General features: G+C 39.7%; 1 protein-coding gene across 1 annotated transcript in view; it reads right to left on the reverse strand.

The window, feature by feature from the left end:
* LOC131061352 (shaggy-related protein kinase epsilon) overlaps nucleotides 1-27,121 on the reverse strand; it is a 97,112-nt gene that overhangs the window by 21,061 nt on the left and 48,930 nt on the right. Inside the window, exons 9-11 of the mRNA XM_057995001.1 lie at nucleotides 17,249-17,299; nucleotides 17,056-17,151; nucleotides 16,782-16,865 (exon numbers count right to left, since the gene is read on the reverse strand). Coding sequence (XP_057850984.1) covers nucleotides 16,782-16,865; nucleotides 17,056-17,151; nucleotides 17,249-17,299 — 231 coding nt within the window. The remainder of the gene's footprint in view (nucleotides 1-16,781; nucleotides 16,866-17,055; nucleotides 17,152-17,248; nucleotides 17,300-27,121) is intronic.

A 27,121-nucleotide genomic window follows, 5' to 3' on the forward strand; every position in this document is an offset into this window, starting at 1 on the left:
GTATACTGCCATCGGGGAATATCTCTCCACCTCCGTATTTCCCCAAGGCATGCCACCGAGAGAACGACAAAAACTTGTGTTGAGAAGCCCCACGTTCCAGCTGATTAATGCTTTACTGTATAAAATGGGGCTCGACGAAGTGTTACATCGGTGTGTGATGGAGGAAGAGGTGCCAAGCATCATGAGGGGCCCGCGAGAGGCCATATGGGACCGGACACTACGGCAAGGAAGGTATTGCTAGCAAGCCTCTGGTGGCCCACATTGTATAATGATGCGAGAGAATGGGTAGTGGGTTGTGATACCTGCCAGAGAGCGAGGAGGCCGCTAAAAAGGGATTTCATGCCCCTCAACCCTTTGCATGCTCAAGAACTATTCAAGCGTTGGGGGCTGGATTTTATCGGGCCGCTCAAGGTGATCCGTGCTAGGAGGTGTCGCTACATTGTGGTAGCCACAGAATATTTAACCAAGTGGGTTGAAGCGCGGGCCCTACATGACAACTCAATCGTAAGTACAACAAGATTCATCTACGAGCAAATTATTACACGATATGGGATCCCTATGCAGTTGACAAGCGACAGAGGTGGACATTTTGTGAACCACGTGATTAAACTCCTTACTACGGAATTCAAGATTTTCCATTCACTGTCTAGCCCCTATTCCCGCGAGCCAATGGGCAGGCCAAGGCTACCAACAAGATTCTCGTGGGCATAATTTACAAGTCGTGCGATGTCGAGGGAGAGGACTGGGAAGAAGAATTACCTTCGGTCTTGTGGGCCTACTGCACAACCTATAAGGTGACCACCGGCCAGACTCCGTTCCAACTCATGTACGGGCAGGAAGCTATGGTACCAGCGGAATTCATGGTGCCAAGCCTTCGCATTGCAGTGGAGAACAGACTTGGGGATATGGAAAGCCTGAGGGAGAGATTGTATGCCTTAAGCAAGCTGGACGAAAAAAGAATGATGGCACAATGGGCCACAGAGGCAACCCAGCAAAGACGGAAGGTCTGGCATGACAAGTATCTTCGGCAAATGAAGTTTACTCCTGGCAATTAGTGTTGAAATTCAATGGGAGGAACGAAATCAAACCCAAAAAATTTAAAGTGCAATGGCTAGGCCCCTGTAAGGTACGCGAGGTCAATGCCAATGGGGCGATTAAGTTGTAAATGCTTGACGGGAAGGAGATACCAGACGCCGTCAATGGGTCGAAATTAAAACAGTACCACGAATAGAGACAGACGACCGATCCCGAACCCTCCAAAAGAAATAACAATTTTAAAAAAAATCAATGGTCGTACGAGTCCGTACGACAGCTAACCATACAGCTTGGAAAAGGAAAAAAAAAAAGTGTGCACGTACAATGGAGGCACCGTACGGTGGGGGCCACGCAGGTGGCACCGCGTGCCCACTATGCGGTGGAGCCCGCGTGCCCACCGTGCGGTGGAGCCCGCATGCCCACCGTGCGGTGGCACCGCGTGTCCATCGTTCAGTGGCACCGCGGGGTCGTCGTGCGGTGGCACCGCGGGCCACCGCGCGTCCACCATGCGATGGCACGGCACCGTGCGGTGGCTATATTACCACACGCCAATCGCCATATAATTAAACCCCAGCATCAAAGAGGCAAACAGGGAAACATCGCCGAGGAGATTACAAGCCAGGTAAAATCGCGGAGGAAGGAGATTGCATGCCATACACCGCACACTCGCACGCCAAGTACACAGCACCTCGTCGTACACCGTACTACCGATCGACAGGAGCTGAAAGGGAAACACTGGCAGTTGGAAGGAGAAAGTGGCAGGCTGGCAGTTGGAAGGAGAAAGTGGCAGGTGCAAGGAAGTTAAACTATAAAAGCAGATTAAGGGAATTAATCGAGGATCAATGGACACAAACAAGAACAAGGCGGATTGGAGAAAAAGGTTACAGCCGTTAAATGACAAGTTACAAGGAGGGTGAAAAACTTCAGAATCAAGTGCAGACACAGGCAAGCAAGTTTTGCCATCTGGTTGCGTATTGCAGGCAGCCTCGGGATGAGCAACAGTCAGAAAAGCAGGAAGAATCGCCCAAAAACCCAGTCGACAAAGGACAATGATGAGGTAACAGCAGATAATATTGTGTTCGAAGGTCTTAATGGAATAGACTGCAGAAATTGGTGGGCGAAGACACCTCACGACGACCCGATAAAGAAAAACCTGTGCTAGGCATAGGTACACTGGGCTATCCAAATGCCTATTTTCTGCACAAAAGATTTTGAGGTGGTTTTGCATGCCATGATTGGCAGCTATGATAGACACAACCACCAGTCTGTATTTGACTATCAACACCAGCGGATAACTATTTCCTTCACGGCAGGCGAGTTCAACAGGGTGTTTGGCATACCAAGGTTGAAAGGAAAAAAAATCGATACTTCACGGAAAATTACTCCAGAAAACCGTGCCACCTTGCTACAGTTGATGTTGAGGGATAACCTCACACGGGGAGAAAAATATAGCCTCAAAAGTGCAGGCAAGAGTAGGGGGGTCAAGAAAACATTTTTGGCTAAGGGAGTATGGCGATGCCTGTTGTCCGTACTGAAGAGTCGCCTTACAGGTGTCAACCGCACATCTGACATAGCTATCGCCCAAGTAGTGTTGATGAATGGGCTGCACAACGAGGTGGTGTATGACTGGGCATCACTGCTGGCAGATAGGATGGACGAGTTCATGACCCTGCAATACAAGAAATTTTACATGCCGCATCACACCATTGGGTTATTTCTCGATGCAGTACACACACAGATCACCCCAAGCTCACAGCCATTGGAGCCACAAGGTCGTGTTGCACCGGACTAGCCGCCCATATTCTACTGGTCGCACTTGGACATCTTGGCACATGGCACAGAGGCACGTCTGGGCACAAAAAGGAAGAAGCCCACCATGTCAGACACGGAGTCCGACACAGAAGAGTCCGATGCAGAGGAAGATGCGGATAGCGGCAGGGAGGAGTCCACAGACACCTCCCAGATGAGCAGAGGGAGCTTTCCGTTGGCAGGGAGAGGAGGTGACTAGTTGCCTTAAGAGGAGGTAGTGGAATCGACAGGTACAGAAGGGTCTGTTTTGGCATCGCAAGTTCAAGTCCACTTTACACCAACACGCTTACTGGAGACTTGTCAGTTGGCGGTGCCACGGTCATTCGGGACAGTTAGCGTAGTCACCACAGTGCCAGTACCTGGCTTTGGGCAGCCTCTGGTGACGATAGCTATCCGACTCTAGGGTGGCCTCACTTCAGCAGGATGGGTCGGGTACCTTGGCAAGTACAAGGGCTTCCATGTAGCAGGATGTGTCGGGTGTGCCAAGTTATATGCAAGAGGCAATGATGGAAGCAGGCGCTCTCCAAGATGACCTGAGTGCCTGGTTGAGTCGTTACCAGCTCACACCCGTGGCACCTGTAGGGGAGGCCACTCTATCTCCAGGCAGCAAGATGCATCCCTTGGATATCATTGATCTAGAGGAAGGGAGTTCTCTGAGCAATAGGGCGCTTCAGAGGGTTGCGTCACCCCCAGCGGATGTAGTAACTAGTCCTTACAGAGAGGAGGGGGTGCCTGTGGGAGTGCAGCAGGGCACCGGAGAATTTGAGCAGTTCATTGCCGAGATGACTCTAGGAGCACAGCGGCTTGTGTCATCTGCCAACCTCCAGCCGGATGCTGCCATGGTCGAGTGGATGGAGAGGTTGTTGCCCTTTTGTCCGCACCGGATGCAGAGAGGAGTTTGGGAGGTGTTTTGAGTCTGCTGGGTGGCCCGAGACGGAGAACTTGGGGATGCTGGAGGCTTGGCGCCTCACTGAGGGGGTTGGTGAGACCTGGATGCAGTCGTTGTTGAGAGAGGTGGAGCAAGCCTTCTGCGAAGGCTATCTTGAGCTCCGAAGGACACAACACATGGCATCCACAGTTGAGGCCTTGCGCATAGCAGCAATGATGGCTCGGGAGGAGCTGACTGCTAGGTTTCGGGAGGTTGAGGCTACCATGGCACAGACTCGCACAGCGATGGACATTCTGGTGGCAGATAAGTTTGCCTTGGCTATACAGCTGGAAGAGGAAAGGGCATCCAGAGAACAGTTGGAGACTCGATTGGTCAGTGCACTGGAGAGCGTGGACAAGAAGGATAAGGAAGTGTTGGAGGCCGCCTACATGGTGAAGACTGCAATGGAGAGACAGATGGTGGCAGAACAGGATCTAAAGAGGAGGACGGAGTTGCGTGGGCGATTGGCGTCCACCACTACACCACCACCAGTGCCTTCTTCATCAAGGACACCCTCTGCACCCCCTTAGTTTTTTATGTTGGGTTCTGTAATAAGCAATGTACTCCCCATTTAGTTGTAAGTCGTCTGAGACGACCTTTCTTTTTTGGGGGGGATGATGTTGGCGGCAATATTGTACATGAATAAAACTAGTTAATTAAGTTGTAATTGTCTTTGTTAGTTCGACAACCGAGGGATGGTAGTTACGGTGCGACGGTTCGCACTCGCACCCCCTTGGTACCTTATATACCTCGGAGGTAACTTGTACAAGAACACATGGTTATGAATGGAATAGCATCTCTTATGTTTTATCTGATATCTATGGCATTATTATTCTGCATTATGTGTTCTATATGTATGTTCTAAATTGTTCACCCAGAGGGTAAACAAACACCTCATACTTTATAATTATTCTGCTTTTCTCCTTGATCAACTGGGGCAGCGCTGGTCCATGGATCGTATCTCTGATCGGTTCGTACTGATGGACCAAGGGTGTCATAAAATGACAACAGGAACATCAAATTTTCCAGTGGTCTTCACATAGCGCACCTCCCAAATGAATCTTTACGAGGTGCACCACCTAGAACACAAAGATGTACAAGTTTGTAGAAAAGATTGTTGAGCAAGTATAATTTGCCAACTTGTTTAATTTGTGTAATAATGTAGGTTTGTGCAAATTCTAGATCTGTTAAATGGAGAGCTTCCCAATCATAGAAATTGTGATCATGCAAGTGTAGCACTATGATGAGCCCATGAACAAGTGGTTGGCTAAGACAATTTACCACCTTATTATCTTTACCCTTCTTGTGCTCGATCACCAAATGAAATTGTTGCAAGTATGTCATCCATTTCATGTAGCACATATTCTCTACCGTGCCCTGTGTGTTCAAAAACTTAAGTAGCTTATGATCATAATGAATAACAATCTAGTTACCTAGAATGTAGGGACACCATTGCTTAACAATTTGAACAATGGTGAACAATTGCTTTTTATAGGTCGAGTAGTGTCAAACCAAGTCATTGAAAGATTTTAAGATTCTAAATGATACATGACTAAGTGCCCATGTCAACCATTACCAAAAAAGACCTTACGTTGTGACACTACTTTAGCTCCTTTAAAGCATGGTGTTGTGTTGTTGTCCACAAAAATGTCGCTTTGGTGCACATGATTTGATTAAATGACCAAGAATCCAAAAAAAAAAAACCTACGATAGATATTTATGAATCTAAGAAAGTTGTGCAATCTAGTGAGGTTGCATGAGGTTGACTAGTCTCAAATCACCATGACTTTCTTTGGATCTAAGTGGATGTCAATATGATCTATGATGTAGCCCAGATACTAGATTTGTGCAATGACAAAGTATGCTTGTTGAAGTTGGCCTACAACTTGTGTTGGTGTAAAGTGTTAAGGACACATGCAATGTTCTCCACATGCTCCTCCCAAATCTTGCAAAAGATGAGGATGCAATCTAAGTAGATGATGAAGGAGTTGAGGAAGGGTTGCAAGATGTCACTCATCAAGCACATGAATGTTGTTGAAGAATTGGTCGAGTTGAAAGGCATAATTATTCATTTGTACAATCCCTACTTAGTTTTGAACATTGCATTCCAAACATCTTTAAACTGGACTACTACCTAGTCATATCTTGATTTAAGGTCAATTTTGGTGAAGTATGCACACCATAGAACTGGCCCAAAAGGTCTTTGATGCACAATAAGGGATATATGTTCTTCACTATGATGTTGAAGACATGATAGTTGATGCAAAGGCACCATGTGTCATTCTTCTTTGGTGCAAGAAATGTTGAGTTGTCACATGAAGAAAAGTTGGCTCTGATCTTGCCCTCTATTCAATCAGGCTCCTAGATATAGTGTAGAACTTTGGTTGTACACCTATGAAACTCATCTTTTGGAGAATATTTTTTTGTGCTTCATCACGTCCACATGTCAATTTATTGCAGATGAAAACCAAGTGTCTGTTGTATGGTTTCCATTTTTAAGATTGTGTTGATTTATCTTTCGAAGATATGTGCAAAGCAACTGAAAGGAAGTCCCAATTTCGAGTGTGTTGTTGGTCTAAGGGAAATGGAAAATTGACCAAATATTGTTTAAAGTGACATGAATCCTTACGACACAACTCTTTGAACAATTCCAAGTAAGAAATGAAATAGCGGCATCATTTACCAATTAAATTCTGGTTGAGACTCCTCAATCATATTCGATATAAAATCAATCATTCCTACTAGGGTTAGGGACATTATCTTAATCATTATTGTAAATTCCGTAATACACATGGGATTCCTAAGGTTCTACCCAACAACCCATCGTCATTATGGAGCAACATTTGGGAGACCATACAAGGCACCTCAAGCCATTCCACCTAGACTAGGAGCACGGGATGATAACCTTCATCCGGCCTCCCAGCCCAACTTGAGGTGTCTCTACCGGCATGGCTTCCTAGCTACTTGCAATCCTTCGTATGTACCATGTCTCCCCTCCAAAATGGGATGGCCAATTGGATGAGAACTTTGAGGGAATCGTTATATCTGTTCTATTATACATAGGCAAATCATAGCAAGAATAACAATATATAGAAATATAACATATATATAACAGTAGCAATGTGTTATCTATGTAATATTCTACTTCCTATCAAATGGAAGATAAATTTCAATTCAGCCCGTTAGACTGCAATGCATTATACTTCATACCAAAATATTGACCAGTATGTCAACTGCTGTCTAATTTATTAACAGTGAAACTGCAGATCTCTTCTTTTTTCTCCTCCTAGATGCTTGCTTAATATCTATATATATGCCTTAATCAAAGGGTCACACCCTTTTGAATAGAAGAAATAACTTCTTATTTAATTGCATCACTTCTTTAAATCACACCTCTTGAAAAGAGCATTACTAATTATAAACAAATCTCAGCTTTCTGAGAATGTTTAGGAATACATTAAATCGAACCTTTAGTAAATGAATCACCACCATTCCAAAACTAATAGGAAATCGCAGCTGTTGATACGTTTGTCATTTGCTTGTGTTAACATCTTAATTACCGTTTCTTATTAATGTTGTATAAACAAATATTCAAGTCAGCTTATCCATTAACACCTCAAGTTGGCTGTCAAACTTCTCATTTGATCGCTGCATTAGACATGATTAAATAGAGAAGCAAATTGTATATCTTTTATTAACTATTGGATCCCCCAAATTAGCCTTTTGGGAAATTGTAATCTTTCTTGTGATGTAATTAGCTTCTTCTATACACTCTAAGATAATTTAGGAATCGGAGGTTCTATACCAAGTGATGTTTCTTTCGTTATCTTGGTTATCTCAACTTGTGCTAACATGATAGACATGTTGGACATACATCAGGTATAAACCAAACACAGAGCACACAAAAGAAAACACAAAGCATACACATGAATATATGCAGACATGGAGCATACATGCAAATACACATATTGTTAGATTCCTTCTCATTGACTAGAATGATTCACCGATTCATCTTTACCCTACAAGATGGCAGGATCAAAGCTTTGATGCCATTTGTAATGTCCCATTTTCCAATGCCCTAGTTTTTGCCCTAAAATCACTATTACAAGTTAGAAATGAAATACTGGCATCATTTACCAATTAAATTCTGGTTGAGACTCCTCAATCATGTTCGATATAAAATCGGTCATTCCTACTAGGTTTGCAATGTCCCCTTTCTAGCACACGTTGTATGATGTTGTCGTTAGCCTATTTCTCCATGGTCTTGTGGGCTAACTTGGATGTTGAGGGGATCCAGGTTATTTGGCCAAGGCATTTCCAGTTTCAGGCCAATCCGAATTGATTTGATGCAGTTTTGGGGAACTTATTATTTTTAGTAAGTCAGCTGGCTAGGGCAGTGACTCAACATTTTCAGTGCATTCTTGAATGGCAACAATGTCATTGATGATAGTTGAATACCGAATGGGTAATTTACTTCTAATTGGAGATATTTATTATTTAACGATAAAGTTTAAGTTATAAAGTTAAATTAAAATATTTAACTTTATTGTTATTTAATAACTTTAGTGAGACCATAAAGTTAAGTGTTAGAAGTATTAAATGTCCCCTTTCTTTTAAAAGGTCAATGATGATAGTTGAATACCGAATGGGTAATTTACTTCTAATTGGAGATATTTATTATTTAACGATAAAGTTTAAGTTATAAAGTTAAATTAAAATATTTAACTTTATTGTTATTGAATAACTTTAGCGAGACCATAAAGTTAAGTGTTAGAAGTATTAAAAGTCCCCTTTCTTTTAGAAGGTGCATGGGCGCCCTAATGAGGAGATTATAATATTAATATAAAAAGTGATTTCTATTATCCCACATTGCCTGTGAGTTGGGTCGACTTCCTTGGACAGTGAATAAATAGAAGTTTTGTGAGCTCCTTCAGCATGCTTGGTTGAATGGATAATTTGTGAATTAATTGGAGAGTTAATCTTCAAGGGCTTGTGAAGACGAAATCCCTCATGAATGACATTCTTCTCGCCGTTGCAAGACACAGTCAGGTGGATTAATGGTGTTTTCATTCAAGAAACACATTGGGCTTAGAAAGTCTTGGAATTTTCAAATAGGGAAGGGCAGATTTGGAGAAGATTGTTAGAGCTGATTTAAAGGGCATTTGTGGCAGCCAAAAAAGAAAAGAAAAAAAAGCTGCTACAGTAATCGCTACAGTGCCGCTACAGTATTTGCTATCAGTGTTAGCCTATTGCAGGTTTTTTGGTATTTTATGGAGCTTATATTGGAGGTATTTCCAGTTGCAGGTTTACAGTTAGGAAGTGAGCTTATTGTTTGCATCTTAAGTTTATATTGAAGGACATTGGTGTGACCAAAGACAAGAACCCTACTGCTGAACATACTGATTGCTGGTTGCACAAGTTTTCTGGGCCGTATATACCTTGCCTGGGCCATACACAGTTGCTGGATTGAACTGAACTATCATTCATCGCTTGGCTGGAGCTACCATTGTTTCTTCTTGAGTATCGTACATACCCAGAACTCCATATAGGGCTGTCATACTGCTGGAAAATACTGCCCAGAATGCCGTACATATTGAAAAAACATTGTCGTACAGGTCTGAGTTATTAAAGTGGTGCTGAAGCTGTCCAAAGTGCATCAGAGCTGAGTCGTACAAGGCTGTAGAAGACATTCAGACTGATGTACCTGCATTGGGAGCTCTATACCAGGAGATAAGAGGCCATACCAGCAGTAGTCATTGTTGTATGTAAAGGAAGGGTATATGTGATAAAGAGGCTGCTGTTGTAAACTGTGGTCAATATTGTATTCCAGGACAGTGATTTTTGGTACGCCAAATCCTTGTTATTGTTATCCTTAATTGAGAAATCAGAATATCATTTACTGTTTCAGTTTTGGTATATCATAGTGTTGAATAAACAATATGCACACTTCGCTCAAGAATGCTGTTGATTTTATATGAGTTGCAATATAGAATTTCTTGAGTGGTGTTTTTGTTTGCCAATATTATCTATACCTTGTCCAAGCAACTACAAACTCAAACAAACAAGTAATTGTAAAACTCAGAACAAACCAAATCAGTGATCAGCTTGCAAGCAACTGTTTGACAAAATTACAGTGAGTGGGAAGGAAAAATAAAAAATTAGAGGTTAGCAAGGGGGCATCTTACAAGGTTAGGGACATTATCTCATTATTGTAAATTATATAATACACAGGTGGGATTCCCTTACAGTTCTACCCAACAACCCAGCGTCACTATGGAGATCCAGTTGGGAGACCATACACGGCGCCAACCCAGGCGCATTGGATGACAACCTTCATCCAACCTCCCAGCCCCACTTGAGGTGTCTCTACCGGCATGGCTTCCTAGCTACTTGCAATTCTTCGTATGTACCATGTCTCCCCTCCAAAATGGGATGGCCAATTGGATGAGAACTTTAAGGGAATCGTTATATCTGTTTTATTATACATAGGCAAAATCATAGAAAGAATAACAACACAGAGAAATATATATAACATCAAATGGATTCTCTAAATCATCATCATCATTGACATTAGATGAACCACAAGCAATGCCAATGCCACTTGCACTTGCACTAATAGTGTTCTTGCTTTCCGAGTCCTAAAATTCAACAAGCTGAGAAGTGAAAGCATCCAAGTCAGTATGCTTTGGCTCTATATCCCACATCTTTGTCTCCCCTTGCTTGTAGTCATGTTGCTTGTGTTAAAGGAGATGCAAGTTGGAAGGCACATATACTAAGTTCTCCGATATTTCTGAGTGCAATCTATTGCACTTTACTAAGTGGATGAAAGAATATATGTGCTCCAATTTCTTTTTGATGCAAATGAACAAGCAACCGATGAAGACAAAAATAAACGACTATAGTTCTACATTTATAATTTTATTAATAAAATTTTCAATATTTTTAAAATTAAAAATTAAAAATAAAAGTATAAATACTAAAAAATAAATATTCATTAATTGTTAGACTTACTTGGGATAAAATTTTGATTGCGAGGGACTACAAGTTTTGGAAGTATTAGCCATTGAAATGATCCCCCTTAATTTGTTTTTTATTTTTCCCAAATTACAATCAACACAACACTCGTTAGGGTTAGGAAATGAAAACCAAATACCGCTGAAGTAACCCTTCCACTTTCTGATCACCGAGAGCCCAATCTGGGAGGGTGAGAGCATACAGTGTTGAGGGGATCATTAGATGCCAATAACTGAAATTGATTACAATACTTGGGCAGCAATCCAGCCGCTTCCGCTTATACAACAGGATATTGAAAACAATGCAATCACTTGGCGGTAAACCAGCGAAGGAACTGAAGAATGCAATCACTCAATCGCTTGTGCACTGGGAGGACTAGAAATGGAAATTACCATAAACTCCACCGCTTGTTCAGTGGGAGGACAACATTACAAACAACTCAACCGCTTATGCAGCAGGAGGATAGAATTACAAATTGCAGATATAAGCAGCAAGCCAGCCTCTTCGAGTTATGCAGTGGGAACAATGAGAAATCTAAGAGGATAGTTGTTAGTACTACTAACCAGCTGTACAATTCATTACAGAGATTTCGAAATTTATAAAATATTGTTAATCTAAGATAGGCGGCCAAGCCAGCCTCTTCCACTCAGATAGTGGGACAGCAGAAAGCCAAAATATTGTTGTTAGTACTACTAACTAGCATTACAATGAATATAGAATTGAACAACCAAGTGTTGATTAAGAACTGACAACTGCAACAAGAACTCCAAACATCCTCTAACAACCCAAACAATTCACACTCTCAAGAACTCACTAAAAATCCAACTTTCGAAAAATCTGATATAAAGACAGCAGGCTGGAAATGCATAACCAGCAACACCAATCCACACCAAAATGCTTCGAACTCACTCAAAAATCACTCAAATCTCCCCTCAACACACCCAAACTAACAATATGCATTAAGCCACCAAGTACAAACTAGAATACAACAGCAACATGACCCCAAACAAACAGAACGCATCCCAATGCACTCCCTAAAAAGTACAGCTAGGCTGAAAAGCACAATTTGCATTTTAAAATTGAAGACTCAAAACTAGGGGTTGAAAACTTACAAATCTCATCGCCTAGTACATAGAAATAATCAGAGCCAATACCCAGAATCAGCAGGAGTTCGCACGAAGACATAGGAGTCAAAATATGCTTCAACCATGATGCCATCCAGCAACCAAGAAACACACAAACTCACACAGAAATCAGAAAACCAATTGATGCAATCCATTCTCAATATGATCTATCTACTCCTCTGAATGAGAAATAGTCTCTCCACAGCTAGGTGCTATATCTCAAACACGAAACTAACACAGGCTAGGAAGCTCACAACTTCGAAGCACAAGTTTTATGGATGCCAAAATGAGAGCCCAAGGCTCCAATTTATAACTTTTGCCAAGCCAAATTCAAATTCAAATCCCTTAACATTGTGCCCAAATACAATTCATTTCATTTCACCTCCTAGGAAAAGTTTGCCCAATGCAAATATCACCACAAAATCGCCACTTTGGATAAATAATAGTTTATGATATAAAGTGTAAAGTGGGTGCTCAAAAATGGCTTTAGAAGAATAATATAACTCTGGCACAAAATCACCCCATTCACTTAAGTTATATTTCTTTGATTAAAATACCATGTCGAACCCCTTAAGTCAGAACACCAATTACGCCTAGGCCAAAGATAATTAAAGCATTTTTTTTTTTTAAATTCTTTTTCCCTTCCAAATACTGATTATTGCCAAAAAGAGCTGAGACTAAGTCAACTGACTTGAACAACTGAACCTGCCTAAAATAGAATTGTCAAATATAGTACTTACTAAAAATAGTAAGTCTAGGAAACTTCACCAAAAAGACTATTCTTCGAACCCTGTGGCTCAGCTCGAGAAACCCAGAAAAACCCAGTAATCATGACAACTGTCATCTACTTACTAAAAATGGTAAGTTCTGCAAACTCCCCTGAATTGATTGCATGTCATACCTCTACAAAGCTTACAAAAAACCCAAAAGGAAATCTCGATTCATTCTGCCAAACTCCAACCAGAACATCCCTGAAAACTACGAGGAGTCCTAGAAAATAGGAAACCCTAATTTTCCACTTCCAGTTAGCCTACAGGTCTCCAAGATAGGCTAATGGCCACTAACTTGCTTACTGCTAAGAAGGGGACATTACAACCATGGTGTACCACCAACTATAAGCATCCTTCTTATACCTATCACAAAGAGCCTCAACACTTTGACCATTTGCGTGCACAAATTCTATGAACTCATTTGTAATTAAATCTCGCACATCATCTTCAGGGAAGAGTCTAAGGAATGTTGCCTTGTACCCTTCAGACACTTCAAAATCTCCATATGGGACCTGCCTTCCTAGCATATCAAGATACTGATTATTGTAGTATTTTGGAGTCAATGCATAGGCAAGAAGATGTAATGGAGTGGTCATCTTGTTCCACCTTTCTTCAACAATTGCACTTATGATGCATTTCATCTTCTCAAGCATTGAGTTGATGCCATCATACACCTCTCCAATGCAAGGCCCATCTATGTCAGTATAACAAATCATGCTCATAATGGGCTTGGTGAAACTAAGGAGATACTCCACATGATCCCACCACGACTAATCTAATGTCTTTTGCTTAATTTTTGTTTCCCTCTAAGTGCTGCTTTGCTTCCATATAGACCAATTTTGGCCGATCACCAAATTACAAAGTACCTCTTTAACTTTCACAAGTTGTCTCAAGATGATTGTGTTAAGAGGAGAAAGTGTTAAGAGGAGAAACATGTCTCTATAACCTATAATAGAAATTAAGGCCAAAATTATTAAAAATTAAAACCAAAATGATTAGAAATTAAAGACAGACTTAAAAGAAAAATATGCATTACACTACCTCACTTACCTTCAATAGATCCAATTTTGAAAATGATCTAAAATTTCCTTTAGACGTGGTGGTTCATGATGAACATCTGGATGTCCTTAGCCTCTACATAAGACATGTGGTGGTTCGCAATGAACATCTGGATGTCCTCAGCCTCTGCATACACCTCTTTGATCCACTCAATTTTATTCCCAATCTTTTGTAGCATAAGATTTAATGAGTGGACCGCACAAGGTGTCCAAAAGATATGTTGATATCATTCCTCAACCAACAAAACAGCAGCTCTACAATTCTTTGCATTGTTTGTTATGACTTGAACAACGTTATGGGGTCCCACTGTCTCAATGGCAAAGATAAGAATATCTGCAATAAATTGTCCATCTTTTGCTTGCCTCTCACAATCAATGGCTTTATTTCCCCTTTAGAGGACACCACTATGACATTGATCAAAGGACAATTTCTTAAATCTTTCCACCCATCTAAAACAATGGACACACCTATCTCAATCCATATATCCCTTATGGGCTTCAATGCATCTTCAACCCCCTTGAACTCTCTTTCCAACAAGGTTCCATGTACCTTCTCATAACCCAAGCCTTATACCCTCTTGTAGCTTCATTAACTTTTTTCAACATCTCTTTCCAATATGGGGAGCAACAAACATTGGAAGGCAACCCGTTTGCATATACACATCTTGCTATATGTTGGTTGGCAATGTCTCGACTCTCATTTTGAAATGCACTTTCCAAAGGTCAGTTTGATCTTTTGAGTACAATGGGTTCTTCACTTTCAGCATCAACTGTGGTAAAAAATGGGTCGTCTTCTACCACAATATTGGGATTAGATGGGGATTGCATTCCCTTTGATTTTTTGGAATGGGCTGATTTAATCTACGTGCTTCTCCATCATCTGTTTCATCTTGCTCCCTAAAATATTTTAACACTATCACTTGTGGTATAGGTACACCATTTTTTCAAGGGCAACTTTTGATGCCTCTTCCTAGTATTCCACACAAATGGCCTTTAACCCAAAAATATAAACTAGAACGATGTACATCACATCCCCTACATATCCAAAGAAATCTCCCACCTCTTGGAAGCAGTCATATAATATCAACGTATTTCCATAGAGGAGAATTTGGATCTGTTTTGTATTTTTGTTGTTCATTTGTGGAGGTAGAGCTAGTTGGCATTGTAGTTCCTATGGCAATAAATTTACGAACACATTCAAAACAAAAACAAAAATGGAAAAAAACAGAGGAAAATAAAAATAGAGAAAAAGAAAATGAAAAAAAATCTTCCCTCTTACAGCTAATGGACGTTTGCAAATACATAGGAATGATGGCGCAACACTTGATGAAGCTTCAATCTTCGATCTTCAACTCTCTTGTTGATGCAACAAGCAAAGCTATATAAGTCAGCCTGTAGAAATGAATTTGTTCTTTGCAACTGAAATAAGCAAAAAAAATGATGTTTTTGGTATTTAAGTGTTTTGGAGGCAGCTTTTAAGGTTTGGGTCGGTCATAAAGCAAACCGGACCTCAAAAAAAATTAGAAATTGCAAATTCTTCTTTTTTGCTGCGCTAGGTACCCGAGTTTGCCCTGGTTTCACCCAGGTCAAACCAGTGCAGTTTGCAGTGGCCCCTGGTCGAACCAGCAGGCGTACCGTACCCAGATCCAGCACCCCTACCAGCAAACCCTACAATGTAGAAAATCAGCAACAACAATGATTTTCTTGCAAGTATAATCTCATCCAATCCTCTACAAGCTGCAATCTTCAATAATTCATTGTAGTAACAGTGTAGCAAGCTGAAAATGCCTTCAATTCTTTGAGCACAAATGTAATCCCCAATGGAATCACCTCTTATGGACACCAGGGTTTTCATCCTCAAAGATCTCCAAACAACAAAGGTTTTTCCTCCTAGGATACGAAAATTGAACATTCAATTCTGGAAAAGATGAATTGCAAAATGATGACAAAATTGTTTGTTGTGAGCCTTGACTTCTTATAGATGCTTAAATTAGGCTGCCCAGATTTAGCAGTTTGTATTTCAGTTCTAAAATAGCAGTTCCTTATTTGGCAGTTTGGTTTTATCAAATTTGACTTTGTATGTTTAAGGGCACAGATTCCTCAGATAAAATTGGATAAATGGTTGATGGATCCAGTTTTACGCTCCAGGATATTTTTAGGATATCTTCCTTCAGCTACAAAAGGCAGCCTTGTGTAGGTGTTTAATTCATTTAGTTTTAAGATTGTGTTCCAAAACATTGTAATTTCTGTTTTCTAATTAATAAAAGTATTATAAAACAGTGATGCAATTTGTAACAGATCTAAGTATTTATCGTCAGGGTTTCTCTACCATATGTGTACTGTTTGTAGCAGATTTGATTATTTATGAGCAAGTTTGCAGATTCTAACATATTAAATTCACCAGTCTTCATCGGATTTCAGTTTTATACTATCTAGTTTGAGGTTCTTTAAGATAAGAGTATGCTTATTGCTTACCATGGTGCAGAGGAATTTTCATCAAAATTCAGGGCCTTTGATAGCATTCCACTTTATTAGCATCATCAATCTTAGAATTTATTGAGCTTCCATTTAACCCATGTCAGCAAATGGAAGTTCACATCCTTCCATTTAGAAGCTAGAAATCATATCAAAACAAATAGGTACGATAAATGAAACCATAACTAAACATTATATTTCTCAGTCAGAATTTTGGGCAGATGCTTTACAAAATTTCACACATCCCTTCTTTTAGTCTGTGTTTGACAAAATAAATCAGGTCTGCCATTATATCACTTTAGTTCACAAGATTTGTAATTTTCCTCATCCAAATAAGTAGTTCTCTTAAATATAGAATCAAGGACTAACATTATTTGTGACAGTACCCTTACAAATATAACAGAAAGATGTGGTAGCAACTAAAGCAAAAAAATGTGGTCATTCATTTCCCTAACATGAACAAGGCATCCAAACAATAAGTTTTGCATGGAAAAAAATTGCCTGAATAATTATAATTTATAACCTTAAAGACTTAAAAACTCTTCAATGGTGATATAAGAAATCTTACAGCAGTACATCGCAAATTTGGAGAATACTGGAGTAGTCTTGAAACAAGATCAACTGCTTCTGGAGGTGTCCTTTTGTGAAACACCTAAAAAATTTAAGTGTAAGAAATTGCTTATGTAAGACTTGTTCTAGCAATAGGTTTTAACTCAGAGGGAAGAATAATGATACCAACATATGCTAATGGAATTAACTAAGAACTGATTATCTTCTCATAAGCCAAAGAAAAATGCATATCCAGCATGCTGGGGATGAAATAAAGCTACACTTATGAGAACCTTGTGCCAGGGATGTGCTTTGATTTGAGGGAATTTGAACTCTGTGTAATTTGGATTCATGCATTTGATCTCCTCTCGTGTTGGAGTCCCTAGAACCTGTATCACAAGGAAGATGTGCTTAGAATATTCTATCAAACTGATGGCAAAGGTCAGAAAGCCATTCTATTTTGATTTAACAAATGACCTTTAGTACCTTAATGATCTCTACTAACTGATCGACTCCACTTTCTCCAGGAAATAGAGGCTGTCAACATTAGTGCCAACCAAAATAAAAAGTTGTTAGAAAAATGCTTTGGCAATCTTGATAATCCAAATTTACATTTTCAGCCAATATAGCTAGCTTATCTTAAAATAAGATAACACAAAGGAAAATCCCCCCTTGCATTAAACAAATAAAATGATTAAGATTCATAAGAGTAAAATTGCTTGAAATAAAAATACGAAAAAAATGAGCACTGTCCATAGCAAGGGAACATCTTCCACATTGTAAACAAATATCTGGGAAAAAACAATCTTGATTCTTGAGTAAAGATCTGGATGACAAAAGAAATAAACTGCTAATAGAAAATCAAATCACTACTGTAAACACATCTTAATCAAAGAGAGAAAGCCCATTATGATACCCTAAAACATTTCACCAGTTCAAGCTCCACGAAAACACTCTGAAAACTTCCATGAAAATTCCTGAATTATTTCCCATAACAAGAACTTATCAGAACATTCACGCTGCTTCATACATGAAAACAAAAATTTACAACAGATTAGGGTCTCCAACTTTAATAATCATTATAATTCCATCCTTGAGTTGGTATGCTTCTAGAAATAACTGTGTAAGTTTTTTTGCATCAACGTTTCAGATAACAGTAAGCGATTCATCATCAGGATGATGAAAAAATGAATGCATTGCAGACTAAGCTTTCTAAATAATAGGACCTTAGGTCAAGAATAGGATGTCAAGAGCATGGGGAAAAGAAAAAAAAGGAGAATAGGGTAATAAAGAGAAAAATAATATAATAATAATAATATGAAGTAAAGGTGATAAGTAATAACAAGATGAATAATCAATGTTACCCCGAGTTTCCGAGACGAGAACGGCAGGGGACGACAGGACGCATTTCCGGGACGGCAAATTTTTTTGCCAAATTTGGGGACAGCGGGGGATGGCAAAGGGGACGGCTATATAAAATATAGGAAAAATTTAAAATATATAGGAAAATTTCAAAATTCTAAATGTTGATATGAAAACATGGATAAAGCATGCATACATACATTATATTCATATGAAAACAATAAAACATGGATATAGCATGTGTATGATACTATGAAAAGTTGAAAACATTTTAGAATGTAAATTCTGAACATACAACATTATTAATACTCAATAGACAATATGCAATTATGCATTCATAAATCAGAATTTCAATTCATTCACATTGTCAATATGCATATCATAATAGATATTAAAGAAATAACATACAAAATGTCAAAACAAAGAGGTTAAATTTTCCCTACTTCTATCGACGCAGTTTCCCCCCATATTTTTCAACGGGGGTTTGGGGGCAGCGCCCCCAAGGTGGGGTCAAGGGGCAGCGCTCCTTGTCGCGATACAAGGCGGCCAAAAAAACTTGTTCTTTAATAAAGGCATTGGGTGTTATTTTTCTATTGACTCGCCAAGTTTGGCGATTTTTAGGCAATTTTCTAATCTCTGTGTCAAAATGCCCAAAGGCTACACTACTGCCATATAGTTTCATTGTCAAAATTATGAATTAAATTAATAAATTTAAAATTTAATTAATGTTATCTTTCAATTTTTTTATTTTTAATAACAATTTGAATTAATAAGGGGCCTATATTAGAAAAAAAATTTAAAAAATTGAAAATACTACTTTTTTTATTTTTTTAATATTTTTTAATGGCCTTAGATATGGGGGATGTCTGGCCGTCCCCGGGACGGATTGGGGACGTCCCAGCCGTCCCTAGCCATCCCCGGGACGTACGGACGTCCCCCAGAGCTAGGGCAGGCGTCCCCCCGTTTCGGGGAAGTCCCTTCAAAATACAGGGCAATTTGGGGACGGGGGGAAACGTCCCCTGGCCGTCCCCAAGTCCCCGAAATATCCCCGAGACGAGGACGGGGGTTTTCAGGTCGGGGACGCATCCCCGGGTAACTCTGTGAATAATAAATAATATAATAAAGTAGGGCTAGAAGTAATAGTGATGATCAAAGGATAAAATTATCACCAAAATAATAACACTGATTAAAGAAGATAGTCGAAATAAGAAAAACAAAGGTGCTAATGCATTTAGGGATGGAAAAGAAGGAAGTCCAAGAGGTTAAAGGTGTAATGTCCCCTTTCTAGCCCATTTGATTAAGTTTGTCGTTAGCCTATTTTGCTATGGACTTGTAGGCTAACCAAAATATTTAAGGGATCTTGAGGGCATTTGGCCTAGATAGTTTCAGTTTCAAGCAATTTTGAAGCGTTTTGGTGTGGTTTCTGCATACTATTTATAGTAAGTCAGTTTGGGCCAGGTCAGTATCGCCAGTGGATTCTTGGTTGACGTTCATGTCAGTGGTAATTGTCTTATACCAACTGTGAAATTTTAATGGTCGTTCGATAATATTTATCTATCGATAAAGTTAAGGTTATAAAGTTAAATTAAAATATTTAACTAAATATTGTTATTTTATGAATGACTTATGTGGGGACCAAGGACATAAATGAGATGTCAATTAAAAATTAAATATTTTCCCCCTATTAAATGTACCTGGATGCCCATGGAGGGGACAGGAGATTTAAAATATTAAAAGAAAGAGATTCTATTTAATCCCACATTGCCTAGCAAAGACGATCGAACCCCTTGGAGAAGTTATGGGTGATCCCATAATACTTGGTTACACTTTTTGGCCAAACTTGACACTAAAATCAGAATTTTGCATCAGATCTTTACTTTCTAAAACCTATAGTAGCTAAACCATAAAGAATTTAAACTCAGATAAACGGGAATCACTCGAAACCGCCTGGACTCGGCGAGTCCCAAGCCGAGTGAGCCTCAACGAGTCCAGGGGGCTCAGACTCGGACTTGGTCGAGTCTGGGGTCCAAAATCGCCTGGACTCGAACTCGCCCAAAATCGTTGAGTTTGGAGAGTCCCGACTCCCAAACTCGGCCAGCAGCAGTGCATTTTAAGTTTTAAAAAAAAAAATTAAAATGTTTTCAATTGATTTTTTTTGTTTATATTATGCTTTTAGCCTAAAAGTGAACTTCATTTCATTCATTTGGCAAAATAGGAGGAGAAAGGTGAGTTGTGAGGAGAAACAAGGGTTCATTGAAGGAAAAATAGAAAGGAGGAAGCTCAAGATTTCGTCCATAAATCACATTGGGGCTGCATTATACTTTCATTTGGTGCATCAAGAGTTGGAAAGGAAGAGTTTGCATCTCATTTCAAGCTTGTTGTAAGAGGTAAGATTGATTTTTTGAGTTTTTTTTATGTTTTTTGTAAGCAAAAATTTCATTATAATTTGTTTGATTAATTTTCTATTCATTTCATTTGAAAGTTTTACATTTTCTTCCAAAATCTAATGTAGGTAAGCCATAGGGGTTTGTAAATTTCTTTAAAAAAAAGGAGGGTTTGAAATTTTGATCAAACCCTACATTTTTTTTTTTTTAAATTTACAAACCTTGCCTTAGTACCTACATTAGTTTGTTTTTTTTAAATGTACAATTTTTTTTATATTAATTTATGACAATGCACAAATTCTCAAATATTAATTTTTTTTGTACTTGTAATAATGTCTTATTGCAGCAACCTTGACTTTTTTATTTGCCTCAATTTTCACATTACAATCATACAATGTCTACTTCTAAACTCCCAGTTAGAAAGGACCCCGCTCGGAAATATCATGAAGATTTTCCCGAGCAAATAAAAGGACATACAAAGTGTAAATATTGCAAAACAATATTCCATGGAGGAATATATAGACTAAAATACCATCTTGCCAGCATATGTGGCCATGATATCACACCATGCACATTAGCAACTATTGAGGCTACATGTGAGTGCTATGTGACAATTGAAGCACTTGAAGAAAAGAAGGAAATGGCAAAGAAGCAAAAGGAGGATTTGGCAGGCATTGGTTGTGTTGGAGGGCCTTCTTCCATGCCTCCATATCATCCCAATGCTAGTGCTTCTGCTTCTGCTAGTGCTCACGGTCCTGGCACTACCAGTGGTAGTGGGAGTGTTAGCATTGGTCCTAGAATTCGTAAATCTTGGTTGGATTCCTACTTTAAGCCTCACAAAACTCCTGGCTCCCAACCATCGCTTGAGAGCATGGGTTAGAACAAGGAGGTCCATGACGCCGCTAGAATGGCAGTCGGCAGGTTTTGGGTCTACTGCACTGTTCCATTCTTTGCAACTAGGTGAATATTTTTTGTTTGATTGTTTTAATATTTATAGTTTGATTCTTTGTTTGATTTTTCGTTGTACATGGTAGTAGTACATACTTAACTTATCTCATTTAATTTATTTGTGACAGGTCTCCTTATTGGCAGGAAATGGTTGATATCGTTACCATATGCGGGGCTGCATTCAAAGCGCCTTCTAAATCTGATTTAAAGGGGAGCAATTTTGTCAGATTTAGTGCGTGATGTGAAGGGTGAATTACAAGATCAACGCTAGATATGGAGTAGGACAGGTTGTACCATCATGACTGATGGTTGGACAAATAGGAGAAATGGAACTCTCTTTAATTTTCTTGTTTCTTCCGCAGGTGATTGATTAATTTTAATTTCATTTAATCATTAATTTTTTTTGAATTTTTATTTAATGATTTATTGAATGATCATTGATCTTGCTTTATTTTTAATTTCAAGGGACGTTGTTTTCATCAAGTCCATTGATGAGTCCGCACAATGCAAAAACACCACATTCCTATGTGAGAAAATAGAGGGGGTGATACATGAGGTCGGTGAGGAGAACGTGGTACAAGTAGTCACCGATAATGCAGCAAATTATGTTGTTGCAAGTAGACTTTTGATGGAGAGGCACCCATCTATATTTTAGACTCCATGTGTCACCCATTGCATTGACCTCATGTTGGAGGATATCGGGAAACTCCTATGGATTAAAGTAGAAAGGGCAAAAAATATTTGCAAATTTGCATATAATCATTCATGGGTGTTAGCTCTTATGAGGCAATACACGGAGCAGAGGGAGTTAGCTTGTCCTAGAATCACCAGATTTGCCACTAACTTCATTACATTACAGTCCATACTTCGGTGTAAGGCGGCTTTGAGACGTATGATTGTTAGTGAGGAGTGGGCTTCCTCATCCTATGTTGCTACCGTTGCAGGGATAGATATGGCAGAAAGCAATTTTGATGAGGGAAGCTTTTGGACCCCTCATGCTGAGATTGTGAAGGTAAATTTTTTATAAATTCTACGATTTAAGTTTTTGTTTTATAATTTATTCATCATTTTCTCTTATTTGCTCATTTTTATAAATTACACAATATTTTCAATTTTGTAGTTTGTTAAGCCTTTGGTGGTTCTCCTGCGAGTTGTGGATGGGGAAAACTCTGCAATGGGCTACATATATGAGGGCATGGATAGGGCCAAGGAGGCCATCAGGTTCTTGTATGGAGGAGATGAGAGTAGGTATCGTCCCATTTGGGATATCATTGATAAGAGATGGCATAACCAGCTTCACAGGCCCATCCATGCAGCAGAATATTATCTTAATCCGGCATTCCATTTCAGCCCTACTTTCAAGGCGGATGAGGAGGTTCTTATTGGGCTATACTCAATCATAGAACAAATGGCACTTGCTGGTTGTACTACTACCGAAATTATGCGAAAGATACAATTCTTTTCTAGTGCTCAAGGGGAGAACTTCTCTCGTCCTATCTACAAAGAAAGTAGGACTACTATGATGCCAGGTAAAAATACATTCTAAGGCATAATTTTAATTTTATTATATATTGTTAAATGAGAGTCGAGAGACAGACTGATTTTTTTTATTTTTCTCACTTCAAATTCAAATAATTGGTGGAACATTTTTGGCCCAAAAACACCAAATATTCAGAAGTTGGCCATTTGCATTTTGAGCCAACCATGCAGCGCATCTAGTTGTGAGCACAATTGGAGTATGTTTGAGCACGTACACTCCAAGAGATGCAATAGATTATCTGTGGAGAAGTTGCATGATCTTGTCTTTGTTCACTACAACCTCGACCTCAAACAAAAACGGAGTGCACAAAACGACATTTCCCCTATCATTCTAGAGGAGGTTGATCCTGAAGCCGAGTGGACCACTGAGGCTACAGAACCTGTTTAGTAACAACGATATTGATTGGGTCGACCAAGCAGATACAAAGGCTGAGATTGTAGCCATGGCAGAGGAGGAGCAGAGAGCACAAGCAAAGACAGCAGAGCCACAGGCAGACAGTGACACAAATATTCATATACCTGATGTTGGCGAGGGTGGCATGGTGTCACAAGGAGAGGCTATGGCTGCCGAATCATCCAGGACCTACCTTAGATGCCTTCGTAGGAGGGATGCAAGATCCTTTGAGCCATAGGCTTGTAGTTGTTTTTACTTTTGATATTTGTATGGAACATTTGATCATATGATGACATGTATTTTTTATTCCACGAGTTTTGTAATATTGTATATATTTGACAGTATTTATATATCTATGCTTGTTATTTCCTTCAGCTACAATTCGCTTTTATGCTTATGTGATTAATGTATACTTGTGTATGTAATCAAATTAGCTTCTATTTGATGATGTTATTGTCTTTAAGGTGTATTTAATAAAGAGTGCATGAAACAAGTTTTAAATCTTTAAAAATCTCTAAATTTCTTGAGTTTTTCACTTTGCTGAGTCTGAGCCGAGTTTTTTTTGGCGAGTCTACATCCCGAGTCGAGTCGGCCTCGCCAAGTCAGAGCCGAGTCCGAGTCTCGTTTCTTTATGTAAACTAATTTGTGAGATTTTTCATATACATTCTAAATATTTATTTTTTTTAAATAATTAGAAATTAATTGTCCATATTGTTATGTAACTTTTAATAACTTAATATTTATAGTAATCAACGTTTTCAGAAGTGACATTTATTCTGTAATGCATAATAATTTTTATAGCAAGAGGAAAATTCTAATTTTTAAAATATGGAGTTGTCACACCAATATCTAGTGGATGGATATTTTGTCATATTTTTTTGTTACATATATTTTTTTTAGTTAATTTTTTAAGTCAGAGTAATTGTAATTTGGACAGATGTGTATTCCATAATGCATAACTTTTTTTGTATGCATTTGACCTAACTTCTTTTTGTGTTGAAATGAAGATATCAATACCTAGGGAAAAGATAATTTTTACAAAAAAATTTCTCTATTTTTCAATTTGTCCACGTGTGAAACACAATCCTTAATGTTCGATGAAAAACATACATTCATAAGAAATAAAACATAAATATATTAAAAATTATACTATTTGGAAAGCTTATTGTTGGATTTTGCCAAGATCAAGGGCACAATGAAAAGCATAAAAGAGACAATAGAATGACAAGAACAAACTGTATTCTCATCAATATACAAATGATCAACTGGATTAACCAATACAATGAATAGAGGCCTGCTTATATAGGCAAGGCCATATGGATGTATAGGCTCACAAATATGACATGTGGCTCAATGAGAAACAAGGGTAGGTAAGAAATACTAAGGGTAGGTAGGAGAAATAATATAATATTCCACAAGAGGTGGATGACCCACCGAATGTGCAGTGTAACAGCAAAATAAGACCACAAAAGGTGGAATTTCTCCTACAAGCTCTATCCCTAAGTGCACACTTCCCTAAGTGTCTCAATTCCAAATTACGATGAGATGCATTATCCTAAGTTAACTTAAGTAAGTGTAATAATATCCAAAATGAATATTTATTTACACCAACACCCCCCCTTAAGTGCAACTTAGGGGAATGAAGACTCAAGTCAACAATGCAAGATGGGTCCCGGCTACTAGGCCATGATAGGTACCCATGTACAATATGCAAATGCAAGCAAAACAATGCAATGCAATCTCTCACAAACGGAGAAAGGGAGAAAACCCAGTCGGAAAAAACTCCCCCCCAAAAGAGAGATGAATGTACAAAAGACTCTCAAAGAAGGAGGACAAAACCTCAAGGAGGAAAAAGTCCCCCCCATAAGAGAGGAAGGAGAAGTCAACTGACCCCCCCTAATGACACATCCCGCACCCCCAAGAGAGCTCGCAACTACTGGAACTTACTCTCGGTGAAAGGTTTGGTGAATATGTCAGCAACCTGCTCTGCTGTAGGACAATACTGCAAATCAATAACCTGCTCCTGAATGAGCTCTCGGATATAGTGCATATGAATCTCGATGTGTTTGGTCCGCTGGTGCTGGACCGGGTTCTTCGAGATCGCAATGGCACTCTGATTGTCACAATGTAGAACTGTCGGCCATGGAGTGGTGAAACCAAACTCTGTGAGAATCTGCTGGAGCCAAATGGTCTCAGTCGCTGCGTTAACAGCGCCTTGATACTCAGCCTCAATCGAAGAGAGAGCAATAGCATGTTGCTTCTTGCTCTGCCAACAAATGGGGCCCGAACCAAGGTGAAAACTGTAACCAGAAGTAGACTTACGATCAACTAGATCGCCAGCCCAATCGGAGTCTGTGTAACCAACCAAGCGAAGTCCTGTGCCTGCTGCATAGTGAATCCCATAGTGATGTGTACCCTGGATGTAATGAAGAATGCGTTTGGGGCTTTCCAATGAAGCTCATGTGGTTCCTGCATGAAGCGGGAAACCATGCCAACTGCAAATGAAATATCAGGGCGTGTATGAGTCAAGTAGATGAGACTACCCACAAGCTGACGATACAAAGTGGCATCAACTGGTGGAGAAGAACACTGAGCCTCAAGCTTGATTCCTGAAAGAAAGGGATTCGGGGCAGGCTTACAATCAGCCATATGAAAGCGTGCAAGTAGATCAAGAGCATACTTGGGCTGCAATAGTGTGATCCCGGTAGGTGACTGTGAAATCTCTATCACGAGAAAGTAGTGCAAAAGACCCAAGTCAGTCATAGCAAATCTGTCATGCAAAGCAAATTTGACCCTGCTAATGATGGATGAAGTACTCCCTGTAATGATCAAGTCATCAACATAGAGCACAAGTATCAAGTGAGAGTCATCCTGTCGCAAAATGTAAACATTCGGATCGGAATGACACCGAGTGAACCCTGCGGAGAGAAGAAAAGAATCCATCTTGGCATACCAAGCCCTGGGGGCCTGCTTAAGGCCATAGAGAGATTTCCTTAGTCTGCAAACCAAGGAAGTATCCTGGATGAAACCCTGTGGCTGCTCCATATAAATCTCCTCATCAAGATCACCATGAAGAAAAGCACTCTTCACATCCATCTGATGTACAGTCCAACCATGAGCTGCAGCAATAGCAAGTGTCAAACGAATGGAGTTCATCTTGGCTACGGGTGCAAAGGTCTCAGTATAGTCAACACCTGCAACCTGCGAGAAACCTTTTGCAACAAGCCGAGCCTTATACTTATCCACACTACCATCCGCTACAAACTTGGTCCGATAGATCCACTTACATCGAACCATCTTTCTCCCCTTAGGGAGATGGACTAGTTCCCATGTGTTGTTCCTCATCAAGGAACTATACTCTTCCTCCATAGCTTGGTCCCACTCAGGAACCCCTGATGCTTCCCTAAATGTTTGTGGATCGGAAGCGGTAGCAATGAATGCATGTGGAAGACCCTGATGTTGTGATCGAGTTCTCCATGTATCCGAAGGATCCCCAACAAGAGAACCCGCGGACTCAAGTGTCTGTCGAGCCCAACGAGGTCTAGGTGGAGGTGGAGAACGAGGCTCCTCAACTGCAAGCGGACCCTGCAGAGGTGGAACCCTGCGAGTCGGAGTTGAGGTAGTCTCATCATCAAAATCACTAACATCACTATCCACAATGGAGGAAGGTGGAGGAGGTTGAGAGGCTAAGCTAGGAGAGCTTTCCTCAAAGTGAACACTCCTCTCAATGAA

This window comes from Cryptomeria japonica, chromosome 11 (assembly GCF_030272615.1).
Source record: "Cryptomeria japonica chromosome 11, Sugi_1.0, whole genome shotgun sequence".
Classification (NCBI taxonomy): Eukaryota; Viridiplantae; Streptophyta; class Pinopsida; order Cupressales; family Cupressaceae; genus Cryptomeria; species Cryptomeria japonica.